Here is a 17,950-nt window from a genome sequence, read left to right on the forward strand (position 1 = left end):
CAATATTTATATGGATTCAATAAGGGGGAAATGAAAATCGCTTAATTATTTCATATTGTATACAGATATAGGAGGGTGTGGATCGGGTATACAGATATAGGAGGGTGTGGATGGGATATACAGATATAGGAGAGAGTGGTTGGGGTATACATATATAGGAGGAGATGATTATACAGATATTGGAGTATATGGATGGGGTATACAGGTATAGGAGGGTGTATATGAGGTATACAGATATAGGAGGGTGTGGATTGGGAATACAGGTTTCGGAGGGTGTAGATTGGATATACAGATATAGGAGGGTGTGGATGGGGTATACATATATAGGGTGGTGTGGATGGTGTATACAGGTATAGGAGGGTGTTGATTTGTTATACAGATATCGGAGGTTGTGGAGGGGGTGTACATATATAGGAGGGTATGGTGTGGGTATACAGATATAGGAGGGTATGGATGGGTTTACAGCAGATTAGAAAATCATGAATGGAAGAAGAAAAAATGAAAATGGAGAGAAATCGGTAAAAAATTAAGGAATAGAAAAGAATTGGGTGTAAAAATATAGAAAATAGAGAACAATATTGGGGTGTTAAAAATATAAAGAACTCTCAATAATGTGTCCACAAAATTAGAAAAGAATAGTTAAAAATGAAGACCCCCAAAGTCCTCCACACCCTCATTTAGACATAAGGATGCATTTACCAATCTTTAAACGGCAAAGAAAATTATAGGACAAAAAAGAGTTAAAAGCCTATTTAAAGTCTTCACAAAATTGTGAAAAATAATCTGAATGTCGTCTCATGAGTTATATATATATATATGGTAAGCATCTGTTAAGATAAAATAAATCACCACTTAGCTGCTACTGGTCTTACCTATTGATCTGTGTTAAAAAGTCTTCTTTGTAGTTAACAGATGAAAGTAATATAAAGATTTGTCTGTATTTCAGGGTGAGACTCCATATGATCTAGCAGCAAAAAGCAAATGGAGCCAGTATGAAGAAGTGATGGAATACTTACAGGTACATATGGTGTTAAATTATATATGCTTACAATGAATCAAGTAGAAAATAATTTACTAAATATAAAGAAATATAAAACTCTTTATGTCTTGATCACAAAATTTAAATTATAATGCAATTTATTGATCATCATGATTTTGATTGGACAACATCATACATTTGAGGCGCTAAATCCACACTTAACAAGCTTTAAACTAAGCTTAGTTGTCATTTTTGGAAAATGATGCTTCAGCGGCATTGTTCAGATACCATTGACCAGAACAACAGGAAGTCGATTATTGCCTCCGCCTACCACACTCGGTTGCATATTTACTATTTTACAAACTAACTGGTATCTGCTTGTATTCCGCTACACTCGAACAAAGTGTTGTAGTCGGAAGGGAACCAGTTTACATACTTTATTTTATTTACAACAAAAATGTTGACCTGTCTATAGAAAGGCTTGTATAGTCTGCGGTTTTATTCTCCAAAATTGGACCTTCCAGAGGGGGTGCGGACTATAGAGTACAATAAGCAAGAAATAAGAGAACAAGTTCAATTTTGCGGCGAGGTTGTTGTTTACGTTCCGCCATCATTGACATTGTAGAGGGCGCTCTCATCATTTTTCAAAGTAATAATTTTAACTCATTCATATTAATAAGTTATTTCTATTTAATATCAAATTAAAACTGGTTAATATAAAAACTAAACCTTTCATTACAAATTTCTCGTTTCTTTTCAATGCATTTGAAATAAACTGGTATCTGCTAGATTGACACGATCCAAACATCAAAGTCGTATTATCGTGATATCTGTCATGTACGGATTTCGACTCTCATCGGTTAATTTCTTCTTTTACACATGCTTTTTAAACTTCCTGTTTAAACATCGCAAGTTTCAAAATTGTTTTTTAAGTGAATTTAACTTATTTTAACAATCATGAAGCGTTCTAGAATTATTTAAAGCAGTTTCTACTTCTCTTTGACGATGGAAAACAGGTTTTCTCAAGAAAATACCGCACTTGATCGCAGAGGATTTGAAATGTACAAGTCAAATCGGCACCTGGTTAAATCGGCATCTAGTCAAATCGGCACCTATTTGAAGTCAATTCAGCATCCAATAATATTTGTTATAATATTTTCTATTCAGTTGATTAATAACTTTTACCAAGTACATAGTTACTATGCTGTTGTGTATAAAGGTAAACAACGAAGCCCTTACCCAAGCTGTTGTTTTAACAATGAGACAATTAGAAAAATAAAATGGAAAACTATGAATCCCTTTCAATAAATCAAACTTTCATGCCAAATAATTAGCAAATTTAAGGTGGTTTTTTCAGGAAAGTTTATACAGCATTAAACCAACAATCCTGTAAAATGCTCAACTGGTTAAAAAATGCATAAAGAATATCCAATACCTCATATATATGATTAAAAATACACATTTAGTTGAGAAAAATAAATATATACAAAATGTACATGAATCCCCAAAAATGTGAAAGTTAATATTTTTGGACAATCCCTACCTTAGGTATTTAACTCTTTTTGCTTAAAATTCTGTTAAAAATATATTTAACATGGGTGACAAATTGACTATATCAGGTGTCGATTTAACCAGGTGCTGATTTGACTATACCAGGTGCCAATTTAACCAGGTGCCGGTTTGACTAGAATTCTTTGAAATTACCTGGGTTTCATTAGACCTTTGATAACAGTAACAAAAAGATTATTTACTTAAAATTTTGTGGAGAGAAGGGGGTTTGGACTATGTACCAGTGAGAAATATACAAGCCTACGGTATTTATTTGTACAATTCAGGTAGTCTTGACCTATTCATTTGTCTTTAAAAAAAACAGCCAGTTGTCATCTTCACTTCACACACACACACATATATATATATGAATATCAATTATATGCTTACGAGACATGTAGCATTGTTAAACTAATTATTGTATGTGAAAATCAAGACTTGCATAAAAAATATCCCAATATAAGAGACAGTGGTGTCATTTTTCCTCAGAGCTTTCAGCTCTTTGATTCAATTCAGGAATTTATTATCATGTGATTTTTTCAATATTCAATAAAATTCGCAAATGTCTTTTATTTCATATTTTAGAGCGAACAAAACGAGAGCAAGTTTTCTTGATTTTTGATATTTAATTGTTTTTGGTTATTGATTTTAGGATGTACAGCGCCAGGTGGGCGGCTGCCAAACACTGTCCGTTCATTAACATGAAAAAGCTTTGACGAAATATTTTCAAATTAAGATATGTTGTTTCCTGTGACTAAATGAAGGTCAAGTTCAATTTTCACGATTTGAGCTGTTTTCGTTGTTGAGTTGTTGTCCTTTCAGTAACAAAAGTGATTTTTACTATGAATTTGAGCTATTTCCCTTTGAACAGAAATGGTATAATTTATAAGTAATTTCTATGTCATTTGGTCTCTTGTTTATTTTGAGTTATTTCCCTTTGAACAGAAATGGTATAATTAATAATTAATTTCTATGTCATTTGGTCGCTTGTTTATTTTAAGTTATTTCCCTTTGAACAGGAATGTTTTAATTATAAATATCTCATCAAAAATAGAATTCTTGGGTTTCTTTAATATGCTTATTCTAACAATGTACTTAGATTTTGGATATTGGACCATAATAGGTAAATGTCCAATTTCAAATTTTTCAGTTCTTTGACCACATTCATTTTGTGTCATAAACCTATGCTGTGTCAAATATTCATTTTTAGCTCACCTGGCCCGAAGGGCCAAGTGAGCTTTTCCCATCACTTTGCGTCCGGCGTCCGGCGTCGTCTGTCGTCCGTTGTCGTTTTTAACTTTTACAAAAATCTTCTCCTCTGAAACTACTGGGCCAAATCAAACCAAACTTGGCCACACTCATCATTGGGGTATCTAGTTTAAAAAATGTGTGGCATGACCCGGTCAACCAACCAAGATGGCCGCCACAGCTAAAAAATAGAACATAGGGGTAAAATTCAGTTTTTGGCTTATAACTCAAAAACCAAAGCATTTAGAGCAAATCTGACGGAGATAAATATGTTTATCAGGTCAAGATCTATCTGCCCTGAAATTTTCAGATGAATCAGTCAATAGGTTGTTGGGTTGCTGCCCCTGAATTGGTAATTTTGAGGAAATTTTGCTGTTTTTGGTTATTATCTTGAATAGTATTATGGATAGAGATAAACTGTAAACAGCAATAATGTTCAGCAAAGTAAGATCTACAAATAAGTCAACATGACCAAAATGGTCAGTTGACCCGTTTAGGAGTTATTGCCCTTTATAGTAAATTTTTAACCATTTTTCGTAAATTAAAGTAATCTTTTACAAAAATCTTCTCTGAAACTACTGAGCCAAATTAATCCAAACTTGGCCACAATCATCTTTGGGGTATTTAGTTTAAAAAATGTGTGGCGTGACCTGGTCAACCAACCAAGATGGCCGCCACGGCTAAAAATAGAACATAGGGGTAAAATGCAGTTTTTGGCTTATAACTCAAAAACCAAAACATTTTGAGGAAATCTGACATGGGATAAAAATGTTTATCAGGTCAAGATCTATCTGCCCTAAAATTTTCAGATGAATCGGTCAATCAGTTGTTGGGTTGCTGCTCCTGAATTGGTAATTTTAAGGAAATTTTGCTGTTTTTATCTTGAATATTATTATAGATAGAGATAAACTGTAAACAGCAATAATGTTCAACAAAGTAAGATCTACAAATAAGTCAACACGACTGAAATGGTCAGTTGACCTGTTTAGGAGTTATTGCCCTTTATAGTAAATTTTTAACCATTTTTTCGTAAATCTTAGTTATCTTTACAAAAATCTTCTCCTCTGAAACTACTGGGCCAAATTAATCCAAACTTGGCAACAATCATCTTTGGGGTATCTCGTTTAAAAAATGTGTGGCTTGACCAGGTCAACCAACCAAGATGGCCACAAAGGCTAAAAATAGAACATAGGGGTAAAATGCAGTTTTTGGCTTATAACTCAAAAACCAAAGCATTTAGAGCAATCTGACTTGGGGTGAAATTGCTTATCAGATCAATATCTATCTGCCCTGTAATTGTCAGATGAATCTGACAACCTGTTGTTGGGTTGCTGCCCGTGAATCGGAAATTTTAAGGAAATTTTGCTGTTTATGGTTATTATCTTGAATATTATTATAGATAAAGATAAACTGTAAACAGCAATAATGTTCAGCAAAGTAGGATCTATAAATAAGTCAACATGACCGAAATGGTCGATTGACCCCCTAAGGAGTTATTGTCCTTTATAGTCAATTTTTAATTAACATTTCAACTGATGCTTCTGGGCCAAGTTCATTATAGATAGAGATAATTGTAAGCAGCAAGACTGTTTAGTAAAGTAAGATTTAAAAACACATCACCATCAACAAAACACAATTTTGTCATGAATTCATCTGCTTCCTTTGTTTAATATTCACATATACAAAGGTGAGCGACACAGGCTCTTTAGAGCCTCTAGTTTTATTTTGTATAGAATGCTTAGAAATGGAGATAACTGTATTTTATTTTAAGCTTGGCCTACAACTAACTTTGTCCTACTTTAGCAAGTATCCTTTTACATAGCTAACTACTATATCACTAGCCTTTTTACACTCAGGTTATGAGTTTAAGTCCCTCACATGGCAGGTCCTTTGACTTCTTAAATTCACGCTAATAATTAGTTTTCCACACTTTTTGTGGTCATGCTTACAGATGTTGATTCGATATTTGGAATACAGTTTTAGGTTTACAAATGACAATTTCGGATTTTGTTCCAGTCTGATGTTTTGGGCAGAATTATGGTCCTTTGAATTAGACAATTCAGGAAAGTAATCAGTTTTCAGCATTTTTTAAACGACTGCAAAAAAATTTTGCGTTTATGTGATGTCGGCGGTGTCGTTGTCGGCGGTGTCATCGTCCGAAGACACATTTGGTTTCCAGACAATAACTTTAGTTTAATTGATGTCTCTCTATGAAATTATACCAGAAGGTTCAATACCACAAAAGGAAGGTTGGGATTGATGTTCGGGGTTATGGTACCAACAGTGTAAGGACCAAAAACAAGCATTTTTGTAGTTTCCGGACAATAACTTGTGTTTTAGTGTATGGATCTCTCTAAAATTGTACTACAAGGTTCAATACCACAAAGGGAGGCTTGGATTGAGTTTGGGGGTAATTACTCCTGGGGGGTTCAAAAGTTTCGGGGATTTTTTTTGCCATTTTTTGGGGGGTTGATATTTTTTTCTTCAAAATTTTTGAAAAGTCAATTTTTTTGGAAAGTTTCAAGACAAAATCTTCAATTGCACAGTATTGCGCAATAGCACAGTATTGAGCCACATCACGGTATTGCGCAATTGCACATTATTGCGCAAGCTATTGCGCAACAGCACAGTATTGAGCAACATCACTGTATTGCGCAATTGCACAGTATTGGGCAATATCACAGTATTGCGCATCAGCAAGAAATCTTCAATTGCACAGTATTGTACAATAGCACAGTATTTGGGCAATAGCAATAAATCTTTAATTGCTCAGTATTGCGCAACAGCACAGTATTGCACAAATGCACAGTATTGGGCAATATCACAGTATTGCGGAATGGCAAGAAATCTTCAATTGCAAAGTATTGCACAATAGCATAGTATTGCACAATAGCACAGCATTGCGCAATGGCAAGAAATCTTCAATTGCACAGTATTGAGCAATAGCAGGAAATCTGTAATTGAAAATAAAGACAAATCTTTTAACCAATTTCAATGGGATTAATTTAAAGTCTTTAATTTTTGGGGTTCTAACCTTGTATTACTATTTTGGATATTGAGCCCCATTTTTAAATTGGTCTACATTGAGGTCAAAAGGGTCCAAAATTAAACTTTGTTTGATTTCATCAAAAACTGAGTTATTGCGGCTGTATGATATGCTGAACCTTATTGTGCATTTAGATTTTGTTTTTTTTGGGCCCTGTTTTTCAAATTAGTCCATATTTAGGTTTGAAGGGTCCAAAATTAAACAGAGTTTGATTTCAACTAAAATTGAATCTAACCATGTTGTTAGATTTTGGATATTAGACCATTCTAGATAAATTAAATGTCCCATTTCGAATTTTTAAGATCTTTGACCACATTTATTTTGTTTCAGAAACTTATATTATATCAAAAATTTGATCACAATCCAAATTCAGACTATCAATCTTGAATATTGTGTCCAAACTTGCCCGAACTGTTTAGGGTTCGACCTCCACGGTCGTATCTAGCTACACTCAGTGAAGCATTTTATTATTTTGATATTTGTTATATAGTTTACAACATGACAAGTAAGAAATCAAGTTAGAATTTTGTTCCAGTACAATGAATTTTCAACCGGTATGTATTGTCATTCCATGCTCTCAAAATGCTTGTTTTCATTTTTAGCTCACCAGGCCCAAATGGCCAAGTGAGCTTTTTCTCATCATTTGGCGCCCGTCGTCCGTCGTCGTTAACTTTTACAAAAATCTTCTCCTCTGAAACTACTGGGCCAAATTTAACCAAACTTGACCAAAATCATCAATGGGGTGTCTAGTTTAAAAAATGTGTGGTGTGACCCGGCCAACCAACCAAGATGGCCACCAAGGCTAAAAATAGAACATAGGGGTAAAATGTAGATTTTGGCTCATTTCTCTGAAACCAAAGCATTTAGAGCAAATCTGACAGGCATAATATTGTTCATCAGGCCAAGATCTATCTGCCCTGAAATTTTCAGATGAATCGGACATTCTGTTGTTGGGTTGCTGCCCCTGAAATGGTAATTTTAAGGAAATTTCACTGTTTTTGGTTATTATAGTCAATTTTTAACCATTTTTCGTAAATCTTAGTAATCTTTTAGAAAAATCTTCTCTGAAACTACTGGGCCAAATTTAACCAAACTTGGCCATAATCATCATTGGGGTATCTTGTTTAAAAAATGTGTCCGGTGACCCGGCCAACCAACCAAATTGGCCGCCATGGCTAAAAATAGAACATGGGGTAAAATGCAGTTTTTGGCTTATAACTCAAAACCCAAAGCATTTAGAGCAAATCTGACATGGGGTAAAATTGTTTATCAGTTCAAGATCTATCTGCTCTGAAATTTTCAGATGAATCGGACAACCCGTTGTTGGGTTGCTGGCCCTGAATTAGTAATTTTAAGGAAATTTTGCTCTTTTTAGCTCACCTGGCCCAAAGGGCCAAGTGAGCTTTTCCCATCACTTTGCGTCCGTCGTCCGGCGTTAGCTTTTACAAAAATCTTCTCTTCTGAAACTACTGGGCCAAATCAAACCAAACTTGGCCACAATCATCAGTGGGGTATCTAGTTTAAAAAATGTGTGGCTTGACCCAGTCAACCAACCAAGATGGCCGCCACGGCTAAAAATAGAACATAGGGGTAAAATGCAGTTTTTGGCTTATAACTCAAAAACCAAAGCATTTAGAGCAAATCTGACATGGGGTTAAAATGTTTATCAGGTCAAGATCTATCTGCCCTGAAATTTTCAGATGAATCGGTCAATAGGTTGTTGGGTTGCTGCCCCTGAATTGGTAATTTTGAGGAAATTTTGCTGTTTTTGGTTATTATCTTGAATATTATTATAGATAAAGATAAACTGTAAACAGCAATAATGTTCAGCAAAGTAAGATCTACAAATAAGTCAACATGACCAAAATGGTCAGTTGACCAGTTTAGGAGTTATTGCCCTTTATAGTCAATTTTTAACCATTTTTCGTAAATTAAAGTAATCTTTTACAAAAATCTTCTTCTCTGAAACTACTGGGCCAAATTAATGCAAACTTGGCCACAATCATCTTTGGGGTATCTAGTTTAAAAAATGTGTGGCATGACCTGGTCAACCAACCAAGATGGCCGCCACGGCTAAAAATAGAACATAGGGGTAAAATTCAGTTTTTGGCTTATTACTCAAAAACCAAAGCATTTTGAGAAAATCTGACGGAATAAAAATGTTTATCAGGTCAAGATCTATCTGCCCTGAAATTTTCAGATGAATCGGTCAATAGGTTGTTGGGTTGCTGCCCCTGAATTGGTAATTTTAAGGAAATTTTGCTGTTTTTGGTTATTATCTTGAATATTATTATAGATAGAGATAAACTGTAAACACCAATAATGTTAAGCAAAGTAAGATCTACAAATAATTCAACATGACCAAAATGGTCAGTTGACCCGTTTAGGAGTTATTACCCTTTATAGTCAATTTTTAACCAATTTTCGTAAATTAAAGTAATCTTTTACAAAAATCTTCTTCTCTGAAACTACTGGGCCAAGTTAATCCAAACTTGGCCACAATCATCTTTGGGGTGTCTAGTTTAAAAAATGTGTGGCGTGACCTGGTCAACCAACCAAGATGGCCGCCACATCTAAAAATAGAACATAGGGGTAAAATGCAGTTTTTGGCTTATAACTCAAAAACCAAAGCATTTTGAGGAAATCTGACATGGGATAAAAATGTTTATCAGGTCAAGATCTATCTGCCCTGAAATTTTCAGATGAATCGGTCAATAGGTTGTTGGGTTGCTGCCCCTGAATTGGTAATTTTCAGGAATTTTTGCTGTTTTTGGTTATTATCTTGAATATTATTATAGATAGAGATTAACTGTAAACATCAATAATGTTCAGCAAAGTTAGATTTACAAATAAATCAACATGACCGAAATGGTCAGTTGACCCCTTTAGGAGTTATTGCCCTTTATAGTCAATTTTTAACCATTTTTCGTAAATCTTAGTTATCTTTTACAAAAATCTTCTCCTCTGAAACTACTAAGCCAAATTGAACCAAACTTGGCCACAATCATCATTGGGGTATCTAGTTTAAAAAATGTGTGGCGTGACCCGGTCAACCAACCAAGATGTCCGCCACGGCTAAAAATAGAACATAGGGGTAAAATGCAGTTTTTGGCTTATAACTCAAAAACCAAAGCATTTAGAGGAAATCTGACAAGGGGTAAAAATGTTTATCAGGTCAAGATCTATCTGCCCTGAAATTTTCAGATGAATCAAACAACCCGTTGTTGGGTTGCTGCCCCTGAATTGATAATTTTGTGGAAATTTTGCTGTTTTTGGTTATTATCTTGAATATTATTATAGATAGAGATAAACTGTAAACAGCAATAATGTTAAGCAAAGTAGGATTTACAAATAAGTCAACATGACCGAAATGGTCAGTTGACCCCTTTAGGAGTTATTGCCCTTTATAGTAAATTTTTAACCATTTTTCGTAAATCTTAGTTATCTTTTACAAAAATCTTCTCCTCTGAAACTACTAGGCCAAATTAATCCAAACTTGACAACAATCATCTTTGGGGTATCTTGTTTTAAAAATGTGTCGGGTGACCCGACCATCAAATCAAGATGGCCGCCACAGCTAAAATAGAAAATAGGGGTAAAAGGCAGTTTTTGGCTTATACCTCAAAAACCAAAGCATTTAGAGCAAATCTGACTGGTGGTAAAACTGTTGATCAGGTCAAGATCTATCTGCCCTTTAATTTTCAGATGAATCTGACAACCCATTGTTGGGTTGCTGCCCCTGAATTGGTAATTTTAGGGAAATTTTGCTGTTTTTGGTTATTATCTTGAATATTATTATAGATACAGATAAACTGTAAACAGCAATTATGTTCAGCAAAGTAAGATTTACAAATAAGTCACATGACCGAAATGGTCAATTGACCCCCTAAGGAGTTATTGTCCTTTAGGCTTAAATTAAAATATTGTTTGTTTGCAGTTTACCGACCGACCCTCGAAAATCCTCCCGACTGTGAAAATTTTATTGCTTTAAATTTGAAGATTTTTTTTTTAATACCTCTATTGACGCGATCCGGAACTTTGGGTCCTTTCCGGAAATGATTTAAAGTCTGGGTCAATTACGCATTTCAGGTAGCAATACACAGTTAGAAGTTTAGTTTCGCATTATGGCCCCTGTGAATTTTTTAAATATGAAAGTTTTTGTACAATAAAATTGATTTTTAGGTAATTGAAGAATAATATAGCCTTCTTAGTGGGTTTATATGAACATTTAGATTGATTTTAACATGTTTTATAGGCCATTTCAATGATTGACAGTCCGTATTTTCCTATCCGTACCGTTCATAGGTCCATAAATTATTGTAGTGTTTATCAACAAAGATTTTGCGCTCGATCTTTTCAATTCAATTTTATGGAAAAACGAGCAGGAAGACATATGATTTTTTTTGGACCACTTGATAGATATAAACCTATGGATTCAGGAAAGGTATCACTGTAATTCATTGAAATTTTCCTTTAGACCAAATTTTGGAGACTTTTGTGACATGTTCACCCCCCTTTTTTGCTATATTTTGTATCTAAGAAATGCAGATTGTTGCCATGGTTACACCCAAAAGGGATTATATTTCACCCTTATGACCATTAGAAATCAAATCTATGGAAGATTCTCTTTCTACAAGTATATACATGCATAACACACATATAAAGCCTTCTTTGTTAGACAGGAGGGGAAAGGGGGTGTTTAAAAATTATGAGTGTCAATTTTAAGTTTTTTTCCTAACTGTGTATTGCTACCTCAAGTTCCGTTTTTCTTAGCTTCCCGTCAAGCGTTCATGTGACCATTGAATGATAAAGCACATGGAAATTGTTTACAGGTATCCATGAAGTCACGGAGGAGTACTTTACGCTGTCGTCTCGTGTCAATTTTAAGACAAATAACAAACAAAAAAGTTTATTAGTAAACTGTTTATACAGATTCAGGCACATGTAATGATGTGTGATGATATCATTGACGGTGATGCAGCGGATATTCATAACTGACACGATAACCATTCTGTCTCAAACAAATCGGGTTCAGAATCTGTGGAGCCTGACTTTATGGAACCAATTTAAGTGGTTAAATAATTCGACAGCAGCTTGAAGTTTAGCGTATTTTCTACAAATCGTTGTGAAGACGACAAAGATGAAACCACTCCTCTGTGACTTAAATCTTCATGGATATCTGTAAACCCGCCTGTACGGAGGAAGGGCTCATTTGAAATGTTAATGGACATAGATCATGCCAAATCAATAAGAAGCAACCCTAACTACACAAAGATGTAGAGAAAATGAATGGTTAGCTTGAAAAATAAATATACTCTCTCTATATTAAATCTATCTTCGATTGCAATGAGTATATGCTCCTTTAGGATAAGGGGGGCTGCCCCACTCATTGCAATTATTCTCTTTCTTGCAATATTAAATATACCCAAACTGTGTGGCCTGTGTGAATTCAATTAGAACATGTCCTTAGGAGCTATGCTGCCAATTTTATTTATGCATTAAAAACATTTCAGTACAGACTATTTACTTTTAATGGGGTGCTATGGATTTCACCCCTAACTTTCAATTGAGGAAGATTCAATGGTTATTTTTTTTTTATTAAAAATACACTCTTTAATAATTGTCTTATAAATCTATAATATATACGGTACATTTTTCTGATGAAAATACTCTACTCATGAAAACATTCTAGTCAAGAAGCATACATGTCTGAATATATTTCTTTTAAAAACAGTTCTAGTCATAATGATGTTCCTTGTTTATAAGTGTTCCAGTATTTAATAATTATACCATATTCTATGTCATAAATTGGATAATGACACTACATTGTATGTTAAAGTTTCAGTTTTGGTTAAAAAGTTTTTTATCTGAATGCCTGTTCATTTGATGTTGGTTTTTAGCATGTCCAGTGTTTGTTGTTTCAAATGTTTTTTTTTCTTCACAAGAAACTTGGTTTAGTGTAACTGCTTTTTTAAACTGTATTTTGGCTGATAAAATAAAATATTTTTCCTACCTACCGACCCTTCAGTCTGAAGGTACAGTCGGAAAACTGCAAACAAACATATTTTTAAGGTTGGCCTTATAGTCAATTTTTAACAATTTTCATAAAATTTGTAAATTTTTATTAACATTTTCCACTGAAACTACTGGGCCAAGTTCATTATAGAAAGAGATAAATGTAAGCAGCAAGACTGTTTAGTAAAGTAAGATTTACAAACACATCACCATCACCAAAACACAATTTTGTCATGAATCCATCTGCTTCCTTTGTTTGATATTCACATAGACCAAGGTGAGCGACACAGGCTCTTTGGAGCCTCTAGTGTGTTATTATCTTGAATATTATTATAGATAGAGATAAACCATAAACAGCAATAATGTTCAGCAAAGTAAGATTTACAAATAAGTCAACATGACTGAAATGGTCAGTTGACCCCTTTAGGAGTTATTGCCCTTTATAGTCAATTTTTAACCATTTTTCGTAAATCTTAGTAATCTTTTAGAAAAATCTTCTCCTCTGAAACTACTTGGCCAAATTAATCCAAACTTGGCCACAATCATCTTTGGGTTAGTAGTTTAAAAAATGTGTCCGGTGACCCGGCCAACCAACCAAATTGGCCGCCATGGCTAAAAATAGAACATGGGGTAAAATGCAGTTTTTGGCTTATAACTCAAAACCCAAAGCATTTAGAGCAAATCTGACATGGGGTAAAATTGTTTATCAGGTCAACATTTATCTGCTCTGAAATTTTTAGATGAATCGGACAACCTGTTGTTGGGTTGCTGACCCTGAATTGTTAGTTTTAAGGAAATTTTGCTGTTTTTGGTCATTATCTTGAATATTATTATTGATAGAGATAAACTGTAAACAACAATAATGTTCAGCAAAGTAAGATTCACAAATAAACCAACATGACCGAAATGGTCAATTGACCCCCTTAGGAGTTATTGTTCTTTATAGTCAATTTTTAACAATTTTCATAAAATTTCTAAATTTTTACTAACATTTTCCACTGAAACTAATGGCCCAAGTTCATTATAGATAGAGATAATTTTAAGCAGCAAGAATGTTCAGTAAAGTAAGATGTACAAACACATCACCATCACATAAACACAATTTTGTCATGAATCCATCTGCTTCCTTTAATATTCACATAGACCAAGGTGAGCGATGCAGGCTCTTTAGAGCCTCTAGTTTTACGGATCTTAGTGCTTTTGCTCATTACCTTGAAAACTATAATAGAAAAGTATTAACTGTAAACAGCAAAAATAATCAGAAATGCAAGATTTATAAAATTGCCAATACAACCTAAACAACTGGATGACTTCTAAGGGAATTATAGCCTTAAACGACAAAATATGACTGTCATATAGTTAATAATAGAACATGAGGGTAAAATGCATTAATTGTCTTAATCCTTGAAACCAAAATAGGTGGAGAAAATCTGTCGGGGGCAAAACGCTGATGATCAAGATCTACCTACCTCCTATTTTCACCAAATAATCTTGTTGATTATTCTTCCAACATTGAGCTTGTGAGGTGCGTTTGACTCCAATCTTAATTGACCTGCTGAAGGTCATGGTTTGCTAAAGGTACTCAGGCATCCTCCACCAATAAAAACTGATTTTCACAATATAGCCAATGACTGAAATTAACATTTCCCAAGTCAAAGTGAACTGCAGTTATTTAGCAGTTTATTAGCATTCACAGTTCCCACTTGATAGCAGTTATTTGGCAGTTTATTAGCATTCACAGTTACCAAATATAAGGCAATGATTAATTTGCATAAAGGCATTCCAATAGCATTCCGTAGCTGTTTCTTAGCAGTTTATTTAGCCTTCACAGTTCTTTGGCAGTTATTTTTAACGAAAAATTTAAATGAGATCTGAATATTCATGAGAACTGCTATAATAACAGCTATCAAATAATGAATATTCATGAGAACTGCTATAATAACAGCTGTCAATAATGAATATTCATGGCAACTGCTAAGTTATACATCCTTATATGGTTTTATAAACTGCTAATAACTGCTGTTGAATGCTATCAGATCTGCCAAAAGTTGCAATACAAAAAGGTGACACATGAATACCGGTAATCAATATACAGTGTACAAGATACAAAAGCAAAATTATTAAAATTCTAATATTTTACTGTTAGTCTTTGTGAAATTTCAAAAAGTTGTACTTAAACTTATATTTGTAATTAGAGCAGTAACTATCTGACTATTCAATATAATAACAGACTTAATTTTAAGGGAATGTAAACAAAAATGTGAGAAGCACTTACTTTAGCTGGTCTTAGATCCCTTATTAATTATGTTAGACTATAGTGGCCGTAATGATATAGGAACAATTAAAAAAGCACTTTGATTATCAAGACATTTAAAAAAGCAACTTATTGAAGAGATATTACTGCTAAGAGGCTAATTTCTACCTTGACTAAGTGATTTTCAAATTAGAAGTTATTTCATTTATCATTATTTTATTACCAAACATGCCAAATGTACTGTTTTTATTCTATTAAATGTGGATAAAAAGACAACAGTTATATCCTTTCTCTTTTGGAATTTTAAACAAATAAATTCTTGATACATGTAATACATATTATGTTTCTTTTTCTGAAACAAACTAAAGTAAAATTATATATTATAAATTAATTTCATTAAATGGATTGTTTGGACAATTTTAACCAATCAGCTATTCACAGTCTACTGGTTTACCTCCCCCTTTTTTCAACTCTTGAATATGATAAGATTGTTTTTTTTTACAAAATAATAGATTAAAATAATATTCATATCTATTTTTTTTCAAATAACATCTTGAGCTGTAAGTATATATATATGCTAACATTCTATTACAATCCTGTCAACATCAGATATTCTATTTAAATAAACTACAATCCCCCTTTTTTGGGCTTTCTGTATGATTTCTGTTTCCCCCTTTAAAGTTATGTCAGAATTGAGAATATACACAAGCATTAACTATAACTTTCAACTTACTGTACTGCAGGTGTGTAAAAGTGTTCAATTCATCCAAAATTAAGCTTATATTGACAAAAATACACTTTTTCACTAGCAAGGATTTCCACACAACATGGAGCCAAAATGCACATTTGAAAATGATCAAATTATCTTCAAATAAATGTTTAACTTCAAGCTGAAAACATAGCCAGATCCAAGCATTTTTATAACAAAGATTAATAGGTCAACTGCTATCGAACTGCTGTCATAACTGTTGTCCCGACTGCTAAGAGGAATGCTAAGATGAATGCTAAGACGAATGCTAAGCTGAATGCTAAGACGAATGCTAAGCCGAATGCTAAGAAATGGTGAAATGTGGCAGTTTTTCAAACTGCTATTAGATTGAATGCTTAGAACAGCTAAAGGACTGCTAAAAATATGAAAAACTGGTAAATAACAGCTAAAAAACAGCTAATAATAGCAGTTCAGTTTGACTTGGGTAAACACCAGCAATTACTCAATCATTGAATTAAGTAATCAATCCAATTTAGTGTTAGCAAAAATGCCAAGGTGAACGATACAAGTTTTTTTTAGCCTCTTGTTTGTTTTTCATTTCTGCTTTTTATCTTTAAAACCATAAAACTTGGTCAAGGCAAAATAATCAGTAAGACAGGCATTGGTCCATAGTTTCCAATAAACACAAATATTCTTGCTGCATTGTATAATTTTTTGGGGAACAGATAAACCAGGTTTAATCCACCATTTTCTACATCCATTCGTTCGATGTGTTTGAGCTTTTGATTTTGCCATTTACTTATATTAGGGACTTTCGGCTTAGAATTTCCATCGGAGTTCGATAATTTTGTTATTTTACTTTTTATATTCCTACAAGGGGATTTTCCAAATAAAAAAAAAACCTGTTCCCTTTAAACTATATCTCTCTTTTACTCTGAGCCACACATTATCCTGAAAATATAAAAATGTGTAAGATATATTTTATGTAATGTGGAACATTGGTATTACATATATATTGGTATTATGTATTATATATTATTTTTTGGGGGGTTTATATCTTAAAATTTAAATAGTTCTTCAAGGGACATGAGTGAAGATGTATTCACAGTGCATATTACTTATATTTTAGACTGTCATGTCAGAGAAATCTCCAGGTGTGACTGCTGGTCAAGGGATAGAAGGTAATTTTCTTTAACTTATTTTATTATTATATATATATTATTCATCACTATAATAGATACAGAGCTCCAGATAAACATTTACTAATTAGGTTTTTTACTCCTCATTTTGTATTTAATCTCAAGTGAAAAAGTTTTTTCTTTTGCATCATCAGTTCAAGTTCACCCATCAGGCAAAGATTGAACTGGGTTTTTTCACTCCAATATTCCTGATTGTATTGGTTTTTTTTTTCATCATGGTTTTAAAATTGAGACATTAATTTTCTCTGTTTGGGTAAAATTGATTCATTGTCATGTTTATGATGCATCAATATTATCATGATTATAGTCTGTTAATGTGTTAAAATAATTTAACATTGATTCATGGACAGTTTTATTTTTACCCAAGTTAGTGACATAAACCAAAATATTGTCCATGTAAACAGCAAAACAGTCACTATAAATATATAATCAATGTCATTGCACACAGAGTTATTGCTTTCTCTACGAGTGAATTGATAATACGGGAGACATTTCTCTACAATCCTCAGAATATGCAGGGATCTCCATGGCCTGTTTAACGATGGTGCCCCGCCATCGTTCCAATGTCTTGCGCCATCGTCAAATGACTCGCACCAATTTAAATTATCTTGCGCATTCGTTAAATTGTCTTCCGCCATCGTTCAAAACTTCATCGTTTTTTGTAGCACGACGCCATTTTTTTTATCAATTATAATCAAATGCATGTAATTGCATAACCCTTAGGCTTTTTATGTTATAATCCAATACAGTTCTAACGCCTGAGGGATATCCTGATTAAGATCGATAATCACTTGTACCTGAGCTTGTACAGGTAGATCAACAAACCAGACAGGAGAATACTATCTGAGGATAGACGATCCATTTGTCGAATTAATCAACTAAGTTTCAGCAAATGATTATGATAGTTTAGATTAAATAAATAAATTAATAATCCACAGTTACAAAGAAAACA

The 17,950-nt window shown here is 33.5% G+C and overlaps 1 protein-coding gene and 1 long non-coding RNA gene across 3 annotated transcripts in view; both read left to right on the top strand.

Annotated features, from left to right (window-relative positions):
- The window catches only part of LOC134691500 (uncharacterized), a 172,019-nt gene that overhangs the window by 32,791 nt on the left and 121,278 nt on the right, over nt 1-17,950 (top strand). The window lies entirely within an intron of this gene.
- The window catches only part of LOC134691533 (ankyrin repeat domain-containing protein 50-like), a 55,430-nt gene that overhangs the window by 15,178 nt on the left and 22,302 nt on the right, over nt 1-17,950 (top strand). The window contains exons 7-8 of the mRNA XM_063552100.1: nt 947-1,018; nt 16,929-16,980. Coding sequence (XP_063408170.1) covers nt 947-1,018; nt 16,929-16,980 — 124 coding nt within the window. The remainder of the gene's footprint in view (nt 1-946; nt 1,019-16,928; nt 16,981-17,950) is intronic.

This window comes from Mytilus trossulus, chromosome 11, assembly GCF_036588685.1.
Source record: "Mytilus trossulus isolate FHL-02 chromosome 11, PNRI_Mtr1.1.1.hap1, whole genome shotgun sequence".
Lineage (NCBI taxonomy): Eukaryota > Metazoa > Mollusca > Bivalvia > Mytilida > Mytilidae > Mytilus > Mytilus trossulus.